A 19,863-nucleotide genomic window follows, 5' to 3' on the forward strand; every position below is an offset into this window, starting at 1 on the left:
TGGGGGGGGGGAGGGAGGTGGTAGTGGCGTGAGATGGGGAAGCGTACGAAAAGACAAGGGAAGCATGGGCATGAAGTGCAGGCCATAGCTGTAAACGCAAGGATCTGGCTAACAAATACTCAAAGTCGGGCCTCGGCTGCTTCAAGAACATGTCAAGCAAGCGACACACCTGGTGAAGACGATAGGAGATGAGATGCGCGGCGGCAAAGGCCAACGCAAAAGCAATGGCGGTCGCGCATTTGGCGACGACCGACACCCGTCCGTCATAAACCTGCATAGCAATGGAGATTGGGTTGAGAGAATGTGCATGTCGAGGGTGACGGTCAGCGGTGGAAGCTGTGTCAATCGCGGGCCAGCTCACGAACCAAAGCGAGGGCAAGGGGAATGCAGCAGAGGGCGATCCAAGTGTAGACGTGCAGAACGTTGATAAAGCGATGGGCCGAGCGCTCGAGGCGTAAGCCACCAAACAAAGATGGCCAAAAGCCTTGGGAGAAGAAAACGGCGACTTCGTCGCCATCTGCCATGGCGATGGTTCGCGCAGCTCAAGGTCTCGACACGAGTGAAGGCTGACACGTCAGTCAATGCTGAGACGCCCCGGACAGGGCGACGCGGCTCAGCGCGGGTGGCTCTGTTTCCCCGTGCACATGATCTGCATTGGAAACGGCAGGCTGCTCAGCTGGCTTGATGGGCTTGCTACTGGTGCGACCAAGTATACGCGGTGCGACACGGCGCTGCTATCAGAGAGGACAAACAGGCTGTGTGCTGGTGGAAGGCTCAGCTTTGTGCTTGCAAGGGCAGCAATGCGCGAAGCAAGTCGTGCCGGATATTGGCCCCGTCTGCTTGTCAATGCATGCAAACAGAACACCGATATCAGCATTTTGTGAGCGAGCAAAGGAATAAGCCAGGTACGGTCCCGCGCCGCGCTGCGCAGGCAACAGCAGGTTGCAGTCGCATCATCAAAAGGCCAACGTCACAAAGTCACGTCGTCTGTGCCCCCTTGGCCCCCGATTGACCTCGACAGCGGCTTTCCTTCCGTCCCTTCTCGTCCAGCACCAAGCTGCACCACGCCCTCGTCGCTGCTCACCGGACAGCACCCCCAAATGCCCATCAACGGCCAGACTTGACCCTCTCCAACCACGTTCCAGTGACCGTGGGCGCTGCCCTTTCATTCCATTCTGCGGTCACGACTCACCTCTTGCCCAAATTTGGCTTGAACAGAACAACATGCAGCATATATCGTAGATAATGACGATGTCTACGGGCGAGCAAAGCAACAACAAGCTGAAACAAATGAGAAGAAGATGTAGTCCAATATAGGGTTTGTGAAGACACCAACAGCTGGTATGGGTATTGTCAGATAATATTGTCAGATTACGACTGTCGCATAACGACATCCCACCCACCAGCCGTGATGGCGGCAGTGTGGAACCGGAGCGGTCGGGCGGCTTTGGCAGCGCGGTGCAGGGGCGGGGTGTGGTTGGGCTTGAGCGCGGTGTGCGCTGGACTGGCGCGGAGGGAAATGCGAACGAGCGAGGTGCTGCGGCGTGGGGGTATCTCAACTTTGTTTCAGCGGCGACGCCAAACGCCTCACAACCTGCCTTATCAGCTGGTTACCAAGGCGCACGCACCGGGGGACGGCGATATCTTGGCAGTGCCGGAGCACATAGCTCGTCCGCCCTACATTGTCGACCCAAACGTGGCCCTACCGGACGTGTTTCACGATGACGTGCCCATCTTACCAGCGGCGGATCGCCCGGCACTGCGGGCCGCGGGGCGCCTCGCAGGCCAGACGATGGCGCATGCGTGTGCCTTGGCCGTGCCGGGCTGTAGCACGGCTGAGCTCAATGCGCAGGTGCACGCCTTCATCGTGGGACACGATGCCTATCCATCCACCGTCAACTACATGGCCTTCCCAGCGGCCACTTGCACAAGCGTTAACAACTGCATCGTGCACGGCATTCCTGCACACAACGTCGTCCTACAGGAGGGCGACCTTATCAGCATTGACATTACCGTCTACTTTCAGGGCCACCATGGTACGAACGGGCCTGGCTCAACACGTCAGCCCCGCCCCACCCATGCCGCCTCAGCTTGCCGCGCCACTGTCCTTCTTTATTCTCTCAGTTGATTGCACCCCTTCAGAAAAATAAAAAGAACTCACTTTTGACGTGCGGTGCACGCTGTAGGCGATCTGTGTCGAACGGTCCTCGTGGGGGCTGCGCAGGATGATGTGGCTCCTCGCTTAGTACAAACGGCCCGAGAAGCCTGCGAAGCTGGCATCGCTGCTTGTGGTCCAGGTCAAGAGTACGTACTGCCACCCTCATCAAAGTAGAACCCCCCGCTCCGCGTGTCACCCATACCTTGACTGTGCCCTTATCCCTCGGGCCGACGCCAACGTAGGTATTCGGACATTGCGCGTGCCATTGAGACCCATGTCGAGAAACAAGGCTTCTTTGTAAGCCCGTACTTTACAGGCCACGGTATCGGCAAGCACTTTCATCAAGCCCCTGGTGTAAGATTTCTGGTCGCCATGTACAAAGGCACCTGACTTGCGTCTCGGCCTCTCAGCACCCTACCCTTCGCCCAACACTTGATAGATCCACCATGAGACACAAGTTGACTCGGCTAGCGACCTCCGCATGCTGCCCGGCCACGTTTTCACGATTGAGCCCATCATTCACGAGACGTCAAACGTTGAGTTTGAGATTCTTTCGGATAATTGGACTGCCCTTACGATGGACGGCAGTCGCACGTCCCAATTCGAGCAAACCATCATGATAACCGAAACGGTAGGCAAGGGTCCTATCGCGATGGCGATGGCAGCAACGCAAGCGCTGGTTGATGTAGCACGCTTGAATCTCATGTCGCGCCCTGCGTCCATCGGCATGTCTTAGGGCGTCGAAGTGTTGACCGCTTTTGAATAAATACCAAGAACGGCCGGTGGTTTCTTTGAAGCGCCCTGTTGATTTTTTCTTATTCCAAAGCCACTGCTCGTGTGTTTGACCAAACCCGACATGTAACCAAATACGGCTGGCATTTGTGTATTGACCTTGGTGCGAGTCGCGGCAACCGTGCACGGGCAATGGACAGCAATTTTTCACGTCTATTCTTGATCACTCGTGGAACCTTATGCGATTGATCGCTGCTACGTATGGCAGTTTTGGTGGCTCACACGCGTGATGGCCAGGGTGGAAAGTGTTTCCCCACGCAATGCCAACTCAATGGAGGCAGGCTTTACATAGCAGGCGGAACCTGATCGAAAAAGCCTACGGCTTGGAGGTCCGCTTGCAACGCAGGCCAGTTGGACTCATCAAAGTTGGTTGCAGGCAGGCGGCACGGTCCAAGATCAACGTTGGCAATGCGACGGTAGACGGCACGCTCCGCAGAGCCACCGCCATACTTGCTAAAGACCGCCATGGCCTGGGTATCACGACGGCCAGTTAGTCAAGGATGTGAAGGCAACTTGGCCCTCAGTCAGGAGGGACACGGGGCGATACAACCACAGCGTACCGAATATTTCCAGGCTTGTTCCGTCTGAGCCGCCGTGATGTTGCCCCTGAGCGAGTGAATCCATACGATTGCAATGGCCCAAAGCGTGAGACGTTTGCAAACAGCAGGCCAGGCCGCCCAGCTTGGAGTTGTCAATCATGTCTGGGTTGGCTCATGCCCCAGAGGCATTTTCGTTTCGTACCGAACAAAGTGCTGGTGCATGCGGAGATAGGTAGGTGCGAAAAAGTCTTCAGCCAGGACGGTGCCACGGCCAATGCCTGTGGGACAGCAGCCACACCATCGTTCATGTGAGAGGAGTCCGAGCTGCTGAACACAGGGAGGCCGAGAGAAATCAATGTGCGATTATGAGGCGGTGAGAACGGGACATACCCAGGCCAAAGGACTGCAGCTTGGGCTCGGGGGCAAACATGAGGACGTGGGAGTTGTTGTAGCTCTGGACAATGTTGTACCAGTCCAGGGTATCGCTGTCGACGTACTTGATGCCAAGAAGAGCCTGTGGTGGTCATTTGAAGCAGATGATGAGCAAGCATGGATGACAGGCAGCATACAAACAGTCTTTGTCAAGGGAGAGTTGCGATGCGATGCAACGCACTGGCAAGCTTTGCTCGGCTTGGGAAATGAGATCCTGCATCTTAACGCTGTAGCCGGTTGATCCAGGAATGTGATAGCTAAGGAAGAAGACAGTCGGTCAGTCAGTCAGTCGGTCAGTCAGTCAGTCAAACCGGTGGGTGGCAACCATCTTGCCTTCTGAAGGCACTCTTTTGTGGATCAAGAGAGCACCCCAACATTGTCAAGGCGCGGGCGCAGGCAGCTACTGACTAGTAGAGGGGAAGGGGATAGGCAGCCTCGACGATGGGCTTGAAGAATTCAATCAGTTCCGAGATGGAGCCCGGGTTCTGGTAGTAGGGGGGAACAGAGGCCACGGCATCGGCACCCACGGAGAGCGCATGCTTGGCCATGGTCACGGCATCGGCAAGTACGGTCGTGCCCACGTGGGCAATCACGTAAAGGCCATAAGGCTTGGCAGCCTCGACCCAAGCCTCATTGATTTTCTTCAAGCAGAGCGACCATATCATTCATGATGAGGCCACACGCAACTTTGGCACGTGTCAGATTTTGGCCCAGCAAAACGTACCATGCGCTCTTCGACGGTGAGCGTGTAGAACTGCCCCATGCCACCACAGGTCCAGATGACCGTGACGCCGTATTCGGAAGCACGCTTGGCCAAGGAAGGGATCGCCGAGATGTTCAACGACCTAGATGCCCGGGGAAAACAATCGGGTTTCCATGTCAGGCTATGAATCACGACATCGGAGATGGAAAAAAAAGAAAAAAACAAACAAACAAACATGCAAGTCGGAGAAAATACAGCAGGCGTTATTGGTCTAACCAGGAACCGTCATCCAAAAAAGGGGTGAGGGGAGCATGAAGCACAGCCATGGGGGGCACTTGATTCAAAGCCTGTGCACGCCACGTCGAGTTCCAACGTTCCTGCACGCGCACCTGCAACAACGCGGCATCGAGTTTTACCTTGTCAGCACCAAACTTCCCCAGCAAACACCCCTCATTGCTGCATTGCACCTTCACCCACACCCCTTTACCACTCCGCAAAGTGATCTGGGAACATGATCTCACCTGCACAACATCCGCTTGTGCCCCGGCGACCAAGCCGACCAGGGCCAACGCAAGGCAAGCAGCGATGGCGGTGTGACTCATCATCTTCTTGTTGATGATAAAAAAAAACGCAACAGAAACTTGATATTTTGCGACATTTACTGGTATTCATTTTACCTTTATATATGGTTAGAAGGTATAAAAGCCAATGATGATCTACAAAAAACACCGCTACTAACACTAAGCGAGATCCCAATGTCAACAAAATGTGAAAACTGTTGTTGTGGACAGTTGTTCTTTATTTCAGAGCCACTTGTTTCCACACGTGTCAGACGCATTTACCCAAAAATAAATTAGGAGTGGCAACAGAATTCGCGGACATGCAGGCAAGCCCACTCCTGGGACTAGTGGGGCATGGGCCGCATGGAGATTGGGGTTCGGGACAGGCTCAGGGATTGAGGGCTGGACCAGTGCCAATCAGGCTTCAAGAGAAAGTTGCAACACGGCTCTTCATACGCGACGACGATAAGGCATGTCCGCAAACACACAGTGTGTCCCCCAATCCTTCGGTGTCCAAAGGAAGAAAGAGAGCAGCAGCAGCAGCAGGAGAAGAAGAAGAAGAAGAAGACGAAGAAGAAGAAGAAGAGCAGGAGGGGATCCGACGGACAGGGATGCGCGAGCATGAAAATAAAATTTTAAATAATATTATTCGAAAAGGTGACAGATTGGCGCTCGAAAACCCGATTGCTGACCCTTAGGGCTGGTAGCCATTCAATGACCAGAAAAACAAGCTCTTGAAAATGAAAGTGAGACGCATGAAATCACAGGGCCAGCTCGCGATCCGTAAACCCGTGTACTCTTCTTTGACTTCGGAAGGATGGATGGTGTCGGATCGGGCGCGCGATGCCAGTCAACTGAACAGCAGTCATAGACAAAACAAAAACCAAACAAACACCAAACGCACCAATCGTGTGTGCGAGAGAATGTGTGTGTGTGTGTGTGTGTGTGTGTGTGTGTGTGTGTGTGTGTGACAGATGCTCACCCTACCGACTTTATCAACACAAAAGGCCGAAGACGTTTGGTGCTTTGTGATGGTGTGTGTTCAGGTAAGATGCTGGAGCCGTTCTCTTTTGCTTCACCTGCGCCTTGTGTGTGTGTGTGTGTGTGTGCGCGTGCGTGTGTGTGCTCGCCTTGTGGCTTTGCCGCTGTGAAGGCGGCTGAGCGTCGAACGCCAATGTGTATTTGCGCAGGCGTATGGTTCACCAGTGCTGGGCTCGGGGGCTTGAGGGTCTCCGACACGGTGTGCGACAGTCGAATGAGGGTGATGAGGCTGGCAGCGTACAGTTTGGACGTTGACCGGTCAACATGGCCCAATCTTCGGGCGTGTTGCTTCACAACCGCTACTGGCTCTGCGAGGTGCTTGGTCTCGGCGCCACAGCCCTTGTTCGCAAGGCCCTCGACATGAATTGCAGTACTGTTGTGGCGCTCAAGTTTTTTCATCGCGGTTGTGAGCACAGTTACGCTCGTGAGCTGGCAGCCCTGCAGGAGCTCACGGATGCCCCCCACGTTGCACGTTTGCTGGATCACTTTTCCACTTCTTCAGGCCAATACGTTCTGGTATTGACCTTTATGCCCGGTGGTTCTTTGTACGACCGAATCCGTCCGTCTACCACGGCTCTCATAACCATGGCTGACATTCGGCGGTGGTTACATCAGCTGTGCCTGGCTGCTCTGCAGTTTGAGCAGCGTCAACTCGTGCATGGTGACATTAAACCCGAAAACTGCCTCATTGATGAACAGGGCAACCTTGTGCTACACGATCTTGGCACAACGGTGGCCCGCCACTCACAATGCGCCGCAGAGACGCCAGGAACCCACCTATACCTGGCTCCCGAAGCCCTCGCCTGCTCACACAATAACAGCGCTCAAGATGCTTGGGCGATAGGCTTGGTCTTGTATGCATCGCTGTTTGCCGATCTTCCATGGCCACGTGCCGACAACGGCTGCCCATCCTTTTATAACTACCGGATGACGGGCCGGCTTCCACTCAGCGATGCACAAATGACCATGATGAGCCCGGCGCTGCGGCCAGTGCTATGGCACCTGCTTGCTCCAGATCCAGAGCAACGCATGTCCTTGCAAGCTGCCGCCGCCTTCTTTGCAGCCGATTGCAATTGGTTTGCACCCACCTCTCTCTCGGGCGTCATGGTGGCCATGCAGCCCTCTCGTCGTGTCTTGGTTCAACAAAGCGACGATGCCCCTCAGGAGCGTCATGCAAGCCTGGGTACCCACGCAACAAGGGCGTCTTCAATTGCGAGTCCCCCAGACTCGCCCGCTTTGACCATGGAGCCACGGCACCCAGCCTTAGCCCGTGTTCAAGCCCTCAGCGCGCAAAGGTCGGCCAGCACGCTAAGTTCGACCGCACAGCCAATACCTGGCCTTCCCGTATGGTCCTGGAGTGATGCGCCTCCTGACAAAGCCTCCCACAATACGCTCAATGGGTCTGAACCAGTCGAGAGGATAAAGCCGCCCCCGCAAACTGATGCACAACCCTTGTTGAAGCGCACAGTCTCCAGCTTGAGTTGTGCACATTCCACTTCACCCCAAGAAGTACACCTTGGATGCGAACCCACACCTGAACTTGATCTCAAACAGGAACCAGAACAACCCCTAAAACACCTTCTTGAACCACAGTCTGAGCCCAAGCCCAAATTCAAACTTGAAGCTGAGCCTGAACCCCACTCAGCCACTTGGTCGGCCTTACGAAAACTGAGTGGGGATCCAGAATGATCTTGATCTTCCGTCTCTTTGGCTCGAGGTCGAAGGCATTTCCCATGCTCGCACCCCACGTACTTAGTCCAGTATCTATTCAACATAGCTATCTCAGGTCCCTGTCATTTTACTTGTGTGTTCAAAGGCAATATGCCTGGCCTTCCAGTGTTTAACCTGTGCTTTACTTCTCCTCACTGAGGATATAATCGAAAAAAGCGAGAAATGATTGGTTTGAGCACAATCCTCAACTCCTTGGCGCGACGGCAGACCTGCTGCTGCCACCCCTCGTCCCCCAGAAGTACAAATCGAGAAGAGACAAACGCGAGTCAAAGAGGTGTGCGGAACACAAAACACCAACTAATCTAAAAGACACTCGCTCTGTGTCACTTAGGCGTCGAGGTTGACGGTCATGGTTGAGCAGAAGGTGCTATTGTACGTGGCGGGGACGGTCGTGACGCCCGACAGCATGTTCGTGACTCCGTAGACGTTGTGCGCAAAAAAGTCAACTTGGCTTGCAGCATCCACTTGAACAATGTCTTGCTGCACGCCATAAAACCAACTACTCCAGCACATGTCGACACCATGAGCATCGGCCACCAGAAAGGCCAAGTGCCTTCCGCGTGGGCATTTCGAGATGGATAAGGGCCAAAAGTGCACATACCTGTAATAGCCAGTACCATACATGGAAATGTTCTTGCTGTTGCCAATTGTCAAGGCCCAACTAGTTGGGGGGCCCTGTCAAGACATTGCAGTGTGCTTCGGTGAGACAAGAGACACTGTTGAATGGCGCAGGCTCGTCGTTACGCCCGTGGCCCTTCCGCAGACCTGATCCTGCTGCCTTTTATCAAATGCGCGCACCCTTGCATACCTGCCAGTATGGCGTCTCAGTTTGGGTAACCACGGCCACAACATGGCTCGAGTCGGTGATGTTGTAATTGTATTGCGCATTGTGTTCGACGGCCGTGCCGTACATTGTGAGGTCTTGCGCACCCTCCAACAGCAGGCCGCCTTGCACCACGGCTGTGACATTGGTGTTGGAATCGATGTTGTGGTCTGCGGTCCAAAGCCAAGAGTTTTCCAAGTAGCCCCCGGCACCGGGGGTCACGTGCATCAGCATGCTGGCGTTGAAGTACACACGGGCATGAACATCGTGCATGGTGCTGGCGGCGTCGGCATTCCACTCGAGCAAGATGCAACCCAGCGCGTTATTAAGCAGGCTCAGCGTAAGATCAGCAAGCAGAACGCGATCGCCCGTTTGAAGCATGGGTTGAGGGTTGCTTGGGTCGGCAAAGGCACTTCCAGTGCCATCAGCTGACAAAATTGACAGGGCTTCCCCCACCAGGCCACTGCCTGATGGAATGGTCACTGTACTTGTGATACGGTAGTTTCCATACGGCAAGAACACAATCTTGCCGGTGTTCAAGGCCGTTTGCAACGCTATGGTGTCGTCGGTCTGGCCATCACCTTTGGCGCCGTAGTCATAAGCACTGACTACGGCGTTGTCGGCCACCACAGGCAGAGCCCGCTTCACCAACGGCCCACTGGGTGCTGGAAGACTGCCAGTGGTTGCAGCCATCAACTGAGAGGCATTGTAAAGGGAGCCCTGGAACCAGCGATCAATGTGACCCGAGCCAGACACTGCCGGCATGGCCTGAGTCAAACTTTGAATCTGATTGTAGGCAAAATTCTGCAGCACCATGCCGCGCAAAGCCGAGGGATAGTCGGTGACGATTGCGGTCCCAACATTGGAGAAGGTTGAGTCGATCAAGACAAAGCTACCCGCTGAGGCACCTTGGAAGGTGAGTCCCACCGGTGAGTTGTTGATGGTGAGGTCTACCAGGGTGAATACCCAGTCCCAGCTGAGTTGAAAGCCGACTTGCGCCGCATTGTTGACAGTGATGCTCCGCAGCGACCATTGCTGGCCACCTGGTGAACGGAAACAACAACAACAGCAACAACAACAGGAAAGAGCCGTGAGATGAAAAACGACGGCACCGCACAGCTTGGACGGGAGCAATCACTAAAAACAAAAACATCCAAGTTGATTGGCGACAAGACACTACGAGCACGAATGGATGGGACGCACCAACGCTAGCACCAATTTGGCCGCCATTGATTACCAAATCTCCGATGAACCCTCCGCCGCCACTTTCGACAAAGAGGCCCATGTGCCCATTATTCACATTGACAGTGACGTTTCGGATGGAGGTACCTGCTCAGGGAAGCATGGATCACGCGGCCGTGTTGAACAAAAAATAGGAAATGAGGTGCAGGTGCACTTTGCGGATGATCCTGAGCAGACGATGCGACTCACCTTGGGCAACAGCCCAATGAATGCCCACAGCGTTGGGATTGCCATCGCCAATGTCGATGATTACATTTTGCAGCTTATGATAAAAGTTGCTCACGTGTGAACCTTGGTTAAAGTTGGTCGCCGTCACCACATAGGCTTCTACAAACAAGACAAAATCGAACAGAAGAAACAGTGAGGCTGCCTGGGTCAATCGGCCAGCTGGACGCAAACTATATGATATAAGACTATATGATATATAAATATGACTCAAAAACGTACGGCTCATGGTTGTGGAGGAGTTTGCCAGTCGAATGGTGGGCGGGCAGCGCCAATTGCCAACGAGGTGGGTGTAAAAGTACATGGCCAGCGTGTCATGTACGACATAGGTGCCAGGGGGCAAGTAGACCACCAAGGGCGTCTGTGCACGATTCGCCCACCGGAGCAGGATCACAAGGGCAAGGGGTGGCGAGTGAGCAAACATGGATGCTTGTTCTCCGTCGCAAGCCCAGATCGCATGTCCATGTTCGAGCGCATGCGGCGGCGGCAGAGAAAGCAGGCCCTACGCCAACGCACCCAACCAAAACGTTTTGGTCGGAGCGTGGCAGCGGCCAGCCTCGTGGCGCCCACACACAGCTGAAATTCGGGTAAAACCCGTCTGTTCCTACCTTCAAGGTAAAGGGTGTGCTGCGGCCCTCTGTTAGAACACGCTGCAGCGCCGCCGTGTCATCGGTCACGCCATCGCCCGCGGCGCCGTAGTCCTTGGCATTGCGGAAGGCCGACCCGTGTTCAGCAACATCGTACCAGGTCACACATTCGTCGTCGCCCACGTGAGACGCTTGTGGTACACTCCCGCAAGCCCGCGTGGCCAGCCCAAGCGCCAACACAAGCACTATCATAAACCCCAAACCCCTCTGTGCCATCTTGTCCAGTGGTGTCGCTGCCCTTTTGAGGCTCGCCTCGCTCCGCGAAAGATAAGACAGCAACACAAGAGAAAAGAAGAAAAGAAATAGAAAAAAAGAAAGGAGAGCCACATCAAAATAATAAAATAAAGGTACCACGTGTAAAACAAGAAAGAACTGTGTACATGTCAGACAAAAACTCGTTGTTGTGGCCAAGATTTCCCGCCCAAATTTGAAAAGCAGGATCGTCAGAGAAGGTGTTTGTTGCTGTTATTTTTTTTGGGGGGGGGAAGGGTACTCACGCTTGATCTCACGCTTGACACGACCTTGGGTTGCTTCCCGGACGACTGGTGTCATGGCCGTCAAGGGCATCCAGCTGCTTCAGCGCTTTGAGCACGTTACCGGTGCACGACAGCGGTATCTCTCCGAAGTGCAGCGTCGTGAAGAAGTGCTGGGCGACATCCTCAATCGCCTGGGCGTGAGTCTGCCTGCGACTTGGCCCTGTCTCCTGCGCGACCAAGAGAAAGACTTGCGCCAACAGGTTTCCCAGGCCTAATCTTCGCCCCGCTCTCCTGCCACTTAGGTTGATGAAGAGGAGACCTCGGAGCAATTTCTGGCCCAGTTTCAGAAGTTGCAGGATGATGTGGCGGCGGAGTCAGCGCGCTGCACTCGAGCCACGCAACGCATTGCGGCTCTGCAAGACGAGAATGAAGACATGAAGCACGAAGTGCGCATGCTCGTGGACCGCCGTCTCCTGGCCGAGCAGCAACACCAGGAACTCCTTGCCATTCTTCAGGATGTGTACCAGACCATCAAGATGGACGAGGGCGCAGACGCTCATCTGACGGAGAACATCACCACGAGCTTTGTCCAGCTTGAACGCTCTTCCCGCAACTTTCAGGAGCGCCGCAACTCTCACTTGCACACCCAACGCCTTTCTCAACTCGTTGAGATTGATACAGACGATGACTACACCCGCCCCGGCACACCAGAATCCAGTGCCGCGACACCTACCGGCGGCACCCGCTGCCCTCACTCGCCTCAGCCGGCACAGCGCTACAATCTCATCACCTCCTCTGTTGTTCCACGCGACCTCTCGGAGCCTCCGAGCGACGAGGAGCCGGAAATCGAGGACGACCGTGCAGACAACGCCTTGTCTCACGCGCCACTCCAAGTGCGGAGTCTCGACTTTTCCGAACCAGATCACGTTGATGCCCCGCACGCGCGCCGCCGCCCACCGCAACGCCGACCCTCAACCATCAGCACGCGCACGCTCACGGCTGCCTCCTCGTCAGCCTCTCTGTGCTCGGTTCAAACCCTGTGTGCCGCTCCGTCAGCCCCACTTTCACCGGAGAAGCCCGTGTCATCAAGCCGAACCAAACACTCTGGCGAGCACCGTGAGGAACCCGACATCAACGCCACGGTGGACGAGACCATTGAAGCTAGCACGCTGGAGGATGGCCCTCAGGCTCGACCCATTCAATTGAAAAATCTGGCACCAGAACACGTGGAGGAGCACTACCGCGCCCGCCAGCGCCGCCGCACTCGCCTGCACGACGTTGTCAAGCACAAGTGCCCAGGCCGCAAGCGCACCTGTGACCAGTGCCATACCAAAATGTCCCGTGGAGGGGAGCACTTTCGTTGCCAACAATGCGCGTCGCACTTCTGTGGAGCTTGCCAACGCATTGGCGTACGTTGCTCAAGTTGTGCCCATGGCCTCGGTCTCGCCTCCTTTCTAATGATTCTCTGCCCGCGCATTTGGCTCATAGATTGCAGCCACGTGCGTACCTCCCCCATACTGGGATACCAAGGCGGCGAAGAAACGTGCTCCTGTACCTTTTGGACGCAACCTTGAGGTACGCCCCTGATTTTCCAGATTGGCTTGCCACATGCACAACGTCGATTCAAACTCAATGCTAAACGTGTGGTGGCAAACTGTGTCCTGCGATGCAGAACGACATTTTTGAGGGCTTGCAATACGGCCGCAATCGCCTGTTGATGCCCAACCTCATCTTTCAATGCATCAAGGAGCTGGATATCCGCGTGCCTCGCGTAAGTGGAGGGAATATCCCTCTCGGCAATTTCTTGAGTGCAACTCACTGCTTTTCACTTGGCACACACAGCTCAAGGACACGGCGGAAGGCATTTTTCGCAAGCCTGGCTCCGAATCAAGTGTGCAGCGCCTCTTTGCGGCCTACGCAGACGGTGGCAACCCGTGGCTGCGAGACGAAGACGTGGATGATGTATGATGCGCTGGAACTCACTTAATTTGCTTGCCCGACAAACCTTCCCGAAATGCACACCTTGTTGCTGTCATTGCCAATGCATCCCCTTCTTATCTTCGTTTGTCCGTGGCGGCGCGATCACCCAGGTGGCTTCCACGCTCAAGGCATATCTCAAGGGTTTGGACGAGCCCCTGCTGACGTTTCAGTACTACGAACAATTCATAGCCTTGGGGCGCCGTATGTCAGCGCTCGGGACATTGCCGGCGCGTTGATGACTCTGCCGTCCTTGGCTGACTTTCATACTGTGTGTGGACTTGTAGAGTACCAAAACGAGGGCTTTGAGGCCGTTCAAGGCCCGCTTGAGACGTTGGTCGGCCAACTACCGGCGTTGCACTTTTTCTCGCTGTGGTATCTCATGCGACTCCTCCATCGCTTCTGCAAGCACGCGCACAATACGAAGATGGGCCCGAGCCAATACGGCGTTTGCTTTGGGCCCACCCTCCTGCGCGCCCAACGTCCCGAGCAGGAAGCTCTTGACATTGCCTCGGGTGCCACGGCCAAGGTTTGCCTATCGGAATGCAGCCGGCTTTATACGGATCGGCACTAGCGTATATTTTAGGCTCCTGTTTTCATGAGCTAATGTGTGATGCAAATCTGCTCATCCTGCCTTTCTAGGTCATCGAGGCTCTCATCCTGCTGCCCAAGCGAGCCTGGCAGCGCTTGCATGAAGAGGTAGACCTTTGTACCTGTGTGTGCATTTGTGGCTGTCTTACGTTGATCCGAGAGAAAGGCATTCGTAGTCTATCCACACGACCGAGCACTCACGTGAGATATCTGTTGTCTGCGTTTGCCTCTGCAGTTTCTGAATCGCAGCCAGCTGGCATTGGACATCAGCCCCGTACCGACGAAAAAGGTGAGCCTTCACCTTGTGCCGGCTCTGGGCTGAGGATGGAAGTGCATCTGTTGCAACCTCGCCTTGCTTCTCACTTGCGTCCTCTTCCATTATTGGGACACACAGCGCCCGTAATTGCAACTCCTGGAGAATACGAGAGACTGCCGTTACCGCCTGGTCCTCTGCGCACAGACTCAATGTCATGTCAAAAAAAAAGTTCCATTGCCCATATTATGAAGATTTCTTCTTTCGCCCCCCGCAAAATTGACGCCACCACACCATCTTCCTCGCCCCCATGTCGACCCGTCCAAAACCACCGACTCTCGCGTTGACAGCCACAGCCACAAACTCGTCGTCACCCTCCTCAAAAGATGTTTGCATCAAAAAAAATTTCAAATGTGTGTGTGTCACTTTGTGTGAATGAGTGAGTGTGTGTGTGTGTGTGTGTCACTTTGTGTGAATGTGTGTGTGTGTGTGTGTGTGTGTTTGTCACCAGTTTTGTCATCATTTTTGTCATCATTTTTGTGTCTGTTGATGTTTTCCTACATAGCAAAACATCAGCCTACTGTAAAGCGCCCGCGAGGGAGAGGCAGGATGGCGGGGCGATCGGGGGTGCAGCGGGGTCACAGCGCTTGCGTGCTGGGACTGGCTGTTTACGTGGCGTTGCTCTCTTGTACACGCGGTAGTCTGACACTGACGACACCCAGCTCGCTGCTGGTGCTCAACACTGATGGCAGCATCGCCGACCTCCGGGCTCGCACGGCCAACCCGGGCAATTGGAGTTTTGTTCTCGATGCACATCGGCCCATCTTTACTTTCCTGGCGTCGGGCGTCGAACCAACGGGACCCACAAGTAACATATCGGCACGAGACTGCAAGGCCTGGCCGCCCGAACTTGTCAATGCCACGCAAGCCAGAGTGCGCTTCCTGTGTCCCTCCACGCTTGTACCTGCAGCTGCGTTCGACATCACTGTCTCCGTCCAGGCTGATCAAGAGCGCGATCAGGTGGGTAGGACAATTCAACTGCTACCTCATAAATACCCGGTCGGGCTGCTCTGCAAGCCATCCCCTGCTCCTCGTCGCGCCTTGACTCAGTTTGTGGCCGTGTTCTGTCTCTGCGACATCTAGTTCCTTTTTGGTCTGGAACTCAACATCAATGCCACCAATGCCTCAGTGGTCCTCAGTGCCCTCGAGTTTCCCCTCTTGACCATGGCTGCCATCCGTGACGAGATGTTGCTGTCTGAGGACAACATTGTTATGCCTTATGCTGGCGGAACGCGCAACAACATGCCGGGTACGACTCGCATGCTTTGGACCATATACCGGGAACGATGTGCCTGTTGCTTAGGAATTGCGCCTGACCGTCCTGTATACAGGCATTGCTAGTGAGGCCCAATCTCAGATGTATCCAGGCTACGCCTCCTTTCAATTCTGGGCTCGGTAAGTGCCGGATTGAGTGGTTTCTCCACACAGGGTGCTTGGATGCAATTTGACCTAGGTCCGGTTTCAAAGCCCTAAAGCCTCATCGCTTTGTGATTTTACATGTTAGTTATGATACCAAAGCGGGGCTTTATATGGCCACCGAGGACACAAACGGCAAGGCACGATTCTGATTCAGGCCAAGGTTTAGAGCCAACTTCCTCATGCCCCCTCATTTCTTGCTCTGCCCGATAGGTCAAAGAGTTTGTCTACACCAGTGCTGCTCATGACTCGATCAACATAACCGTTCGCCATCATCGCCCATGGATCCCTTTTGATGCAGCCACGCCCTTTTTGCCTTACCAAACGGCACTCCGCACGTTTTCTGGGGATTGGATGACAGCTGCTACATTGTACAAGGCCTGGGCAGGCCAGCAATGGTGGACTCGCACCCCTTTGACGAGGCGTACAGATATCCCCTCCTTTCTCCTCAATGGCACGGGCGTCTGGATAAGTGGTATCAATTCGCAGTCAGGTTTTAATCCCAACCGGTTTGGCCCTCATCTTGAGCAATTGCCAGCCTACATTGCCGCACTTCGTGCTCGCAGCGGCTTTCGTCATGTCGTTCATGTACCCTATGGGTATGTTCTACGGAATGTCGCATCAAAAGAAGCAGCAAAAGACCAAGAGATGGAGACCGGCCATCAAAATGCAGCTTGCTACCTTCTGTCTCACTCGACTCTGTGGGTGAGCTCGCTAGGTGGGAGCACGACGGAACGTGGGCTGGAATTGATTACCTGCCCCCGCAACCATCCGCAGACGCTTGGCAAAACGCAACGCAGCAACTCCTGGCTCAGGTGGGGACGTGCAGCAAAAAGGGACTTGAAATGCCTTTGCAAGCCCAAGGCAGTCGCCTCAAACGGGCGTTATCAGCCTCATCAGTGCCCCTGCAACCGCACGCGCCCCTTGACACGTGCGATCCAGGGAGATCAAGTCGCCTTCTTGGTTTCTGGATTTTGGTGGGTGGTTCGGCGTCAACAGAGCTCCAATGGACCAGCATTCAACCACACGACGCAAATGCTGGCGCACCAGAGCATGCTTGTTCGCAACAACGATCAAACTTGTGCGTAGCCCACTGATGGACGCCCAGACGTGTCGCGCCGGCTCTTGCCTGGCATCTGCTAGATGACTTTTGCTACCTCTGACATCCGTCTCGCACTCTTCTTACTTTGATTTCATGGCCCGTGGGCCATAACATGGGATTGGAAAGGGCAGTGGCGGCAGTGGATGCCTACAACGAGCCCGAGGGGCCACAGGGCTGGCGAGGATACTCCACGCGCCTTTGCCACGGATCGCGTGAGGCCCAAACGGTGCTTGGCGCCATCTTCCACCAGGTGAGACGGGAGTTGACCGGCCCAAAGCATCGGTGCGGTGCCGGAGAAAGTCTATGCCACCTCTGATGTCAGCTCACTCTCTCTATCTTGCTGGACGCGCATGCCGTAAACAGGTCAGTGCTCTCAACGTTTCGTTAATATCATTTGATCAAGAAATAGGGGGTGGCGCACGCTACCCCTGCTACGCCAACAATCACGGGCATGCCCTGGGGTGGGGCCCCTGGATGTATCACGAATTTGCCCAACTTGTCCAGGAAATCAAGGCCAATGCGACACACCAAGGTAGAGTTTCGCTTGCAAAGCAGTTCCCGCGCACGAGTTCTCAAGTGCGGATGGACTGCCTGCGCAGGTCAAACCATAGGCATCATGACGGAACAAGTCTCCGAGCTGACGATACCATTGATGGCCACTTACTGGTCTCGACAGTTTGCGCAACAGCACTATTTCTTTTTCCGAGGGTATGGTGAGCCCATCTTCAATTTTTTGTATCATGAGTTTGTCACTACGATTGGTGCAGCCGAGGTCCAAGGACAAGGCGAAGTGGCCCAGTACCGCAGCGTTGTGCTACGCCGAGCGGTCATCGGCGACTGCGTGGCACGAGGCATGTTGCAAGGGCCTTTTGATAGCGACGTCAGCCTGGCACCTGTACCGGGCTCCTTCAGTCAAAATATCAGCATGCTCTTTTTCAACATTTCGGCCACCTACAGCCACTACGCTGAGTATGTGACGTTGGGACAGATGGTGCGGCCCCCAATCAGTCGCAACCCCGTTGATCTCACGACCACTTTGGTGTGGAAGCGGGGCAACGGCTCATTCGTTCGGGAGGCTGTCAACACTTCTGCACTGCGCCTGGGTGCCTTCATGGCGCCTGAAGGAACTGTGGGCATACTGATTGTCAATATTGATGACGTGACGCATTCAGTTACGTTGGATATTACCCAGACCTGGAAGCCACCGCCCAACGCAACAGTGATGATATACGATGAGCAGTGTCGCCCCATGGGTACAGCAAAGGTGGAACAGAGCGGCAGCACTGTGCAGTTGGTGGTGCCAGGTCTTCGTTTGCGTTTCCTCGCGCTTTCGCCACCGTCATGTGCACAATGACACTGGTCGTGAATGAAGAGTAGTGGCATCAAGAATTGATGGTGCTGGACGCTATCTGCAAGAGTGGGCTTCGCGTAGCTGATGTTTAGAAAGGGAGATCGATTAAAAGGCTTGGTTGAGTCGGGAGGTATTGACACAACAAGAGGCACGCGCATAAACTAAACGGGGGTGGCTGAGGGAGCCTCGGACTGGCAAAGCCAATCGACGTTGACGCGACCCTCAGGGGTGTACATTTCGTTGCCGACAACAGTGTTGAGCATGCTTTGATTGCTGCGGCCAGCGGTCATCTCACTGGACAAGCCTGAATCGAGCCAACGAGCGGAGTCGAGCGTGTCCGCTGGTGCGGCCTGCTGTGCCCGAACGATGTCGCGCCCTAAAGATGGTTCAAGCAGTATTGGTGAGGAAAGGACCATCAAAAAGCGACATCGTTCAGGCGGAGTGGGTTTGGAATGGAAGAGTGGGGCGCATGAGCATGGACAAGCGCACCATTGCGTTCAGAGCGAGTGAGTGGAATTTCCTGCTCCTCGTAGGTTTTTCGATACTAAAAAAAAAAAAAAAAAAAACCGCATGAGGCGGGACAACATTGATGGTTTTGTGCTGCGGACCAAGGCCACGCAAGCCGGGAAGGACGGCAGGACAGGGCATACTTGATCAATGTAGCGTTTGTCCAATTGCCGTCCCCGCTTCAAAGCCTTGTAGTAGAGTCGGCTGATAAAGGTCTCAAATTTGGGAACTACCCATGATTTAGAGTGGATGTCCCAGGTGGTGTGATAAGTCAGAACGCATTTATTGGGATTTTCTGGATGCTCCTTCATGACCATGTGCTCGGTGGTCTGGCACAGGCAAACATCCCAATCGAGGTTACAGAGGAGGCCGTGAGTGAACGGGTGCAAGAGCTGGCACGGTTTGTCTCCACACCTTTTCAGAAAAGAAAGAGGGGTTGACACGATAAAACAAGCAAACGTATTGCGCACGTCAAGCGGACTTGCATGCCATAGAAGCGTCCAAACGCACCGAAAGAAGGCTTTGCAACGAGGCATTGTGACCTTTAACGTCGAGGCGACGGTTTTTGCGATCCATGATGGTACGGAATTCATACCAAAAGTCCTGTGGCCCCGACATGCACCCCATCGTGAGAAGGAAGTGACCCGCTTGGACGAACAGCGTGTTAGAGACTTTGGCGCCCAACAGACATTCTGGCAGGCTTTGGTGCTCACCGTGTCATCGGATAAGAAGCGCATGATCCATTGGGGCAAGGGCATGCTTACTTGCACGCTTCGCCTGCGAGCGGCGAGGCATGAGCTGGACGACTGGAAGGACTTGGCGCAACGAGTCGAGTCGAGTCCCGCGACACAAGTCATGTGCAGTTGGGAGCCGGACTACTGCATACCGGAATTTGGTGAGCTCGAGGTCGAGGTCGACTTCCCATTCATCAAAGTCACAACGGAGGATTTCCTTGTATTCGGGCGAGGGAACCGCCCAGGATTTGCGGTCGTAGGCCAACAGAGCAAGCTCCCATGGTGCGTCCACCTCGAACTCATACTCGACAATCTTCATCGCGCAAGGTTGAGGTACACCTTTCGACTAGTGTCGACGACTGGTGCTGGGTGCATTCGAGCAGCAACCCCGTATAGTGATGGCTGTATGCTGGGCGCGCCAGTGGCCTTTCAAACAGCAGAAGATGTTGTATGGAGCGCCAACAACAGCCGTGGGTCGGAACCGCCAACAGCCAAGGTGAGGG

At 54.7% G+C, this 19,863-nt stretch overlaps 7 protein-coding genes across 7 annotated transcripts in view; 3 read left to right on the forward strand and 4 right to left on the reverse strand.

Moving 5' to 3' along the window:
* MONBRDRAFT_26273 (uncharacterized protein) overlaps positions 1-524 on the reverse strand; it is a gene marked incomplete at both ends in the record, with an annotated part of 4,113 nt that extends 3,589 nt beyond the window's left edge. Inside the window, 2 exons of the mRNA XM_001746684.1 lie at positions 170-271; positions 366-524. Of these exons, the coding sequence (XP_001746736.1) occupies positions 170-271; positions 366-524 (261 nt within the window). The remainder of the gene's footprint in view (positions 1-169; positions 272-365) is intronic.
* An 857-nt stretch (positions 525-1,381) lies between these two features.
* On the forward strand, positions 1,382-2,894 carry MONBRDRAFT_32818 (uncharacterized protein; the record flags this gene model as incomplete). The annotated part of the gene is made up of 4 exons (XM_001746565.1): positions 1,382-2,036; positions 2,187-2,304; positions 2,401-2,512; positions 2,598-2,894. Exons 1-4 carry the CDS (start codon positions 1,412-1,414, stop codon positions 2,892-2,894), a joined length of 1,152 nt encoding a protein of 383 aa, XP_001746617.1. The 5' UTR covers positions 1,382-1,411.
* Positions 2,895-3,234: 340 nt separating this feature from the next.
* On the reverse strand, positions 3,235-5,229 carry MONBRDRAFT_26275 (uncharacterized protein; the record flags this gene model as incomplete). Its single annotated transcript, XM_001746685.1, has 9 exons — positions 3,235-3,420; positions 3,511-3,556; positions 3,692-3,767; positions 3,880-4,003; positions 4,103-4,178; positions 4,330-4,562; positions 4,646-4,766; positions 4,901-5,013; positions 5,146-5,229. 9 exons carry the CDS (start codon positions 5,227-5,229, stop codon positions 3,235-3,237), a joined length of 1,059 nt encoding a protein of 352 aa, XP_001746737.1.
* A 1,260-nt stretch (positions 5,230-6,489) lies between these two features.
* Positions 6,490-7,914, forward strand: MONBRDRAFT_9035 (uncharacterized protein; the record flags this gene model as incomplete). Its single annotated transcript, XM_001746566.1, has 1 exon — positions 6,490-7,914. One exon carries the CDS (start codon positions 6,490-6,492, stop codon positions 7,912-7,914), a length of 1,425 nt encoding a protein of 474 aa, XP_001746618.1.
* Positions 7,915-8,129: 215 nt separating this feature from the next.
* On the reverse strand, positions 8,130-11,175 carry MONBRDRAFT_32819 (uncharacterized protein). The gene is made up of 7 exons (XM_001746686.1): positions 10,855-11,175; positions 10,469-10,607; positions 10,211-10,348; positions 9,983-10,108; positions 8,765-9,822; positions 8,558-8,631; positions 8,130-8,455 (listed from the first exon to the last, which is right to left on the reverse strand). The coding sequence occupies exons 1-7, from the start codon at positions 11,107-11,109 to the stop codon at positions 8,284-8,286; spliced, it is 1,962 nt and encodes a 653-aa protein (XP_001746738.1). The 5' UTR covers positions 11,110-11,175; the 3' UTR covers positions 8,130-8,283.
* Positions 11,176-11,443: 268 nt separating this feature from the next.
* On the forward strand, positions 11,444-18,122 carry MONBRDRAFT_26277 (uncharacterized protein; the record flags this gene model as incomplete). The annotated part of the gene is made up of 20 exons (XM_001746567.1): positions 11,444-11,566; positions 11,672-12,778; positions 12,858-12,944; positions 13,042-13,140; positions 13,212-13,331; positions 13,460-13,550; positions 13,634-13,875; positions 13,989-14,045; positions 14,173-14,226; positions 14,756-14,772; positions 14,892-15,210; positions 15,334-15,499; positions 15,582-15,645; positions 15,704-15,749; positions 15,880-16,175; positions 16,385-16,481; positions 16,666-16,747; positions 16,900-17,018; positions 17,132-17,300; positions 17,380-18,122. 20 exons carry the CDS (start codon positions 11,444-11,446, stop codon positions 18,120-18,122), a joined length of 4,098 nt encoding a protein of 1,365 aa, XP_001746619.1.
* A 412-nt stretch (positions 18,123-18,534) lies between these two features.
* Positions 18,535-19,679, reverse strand: MONBRDRAFT_26278 (uncharacterized protein; the record flags this gene model as incomplete). Its single annotated transcript, XM_001746687.1, has 5 exons — positions 18,535-18,663; positions 18,770-18,955; positions 19,137-19,229; positions 19,340-19,403; positions 19,513-19,679. 5 exons carry the CDS (start codon positions 19,677-19,679, stop codon positions 18,535-18,537), a joined length of 639 nt encoding a protein of 212 aa, XP_001746739.1.
* Positions 19,680-19,863: the final 184 nt, after the last annotated feature.

The sequence above is a fragment of the Monosiga brevicollis genome, genomic scaffold (genome assembly GCF_000002865.3).
Source record: "Monosiga brevicollis MX1 MONBRscaffold_13 genomic scaffold, whole genome shotgun sequence".
Lineage (NCBI taxonomy): Eukaryota > Choanoflagellata > Craspedida > Salpingoecidae > Monosiga > Monosiga brevicollis.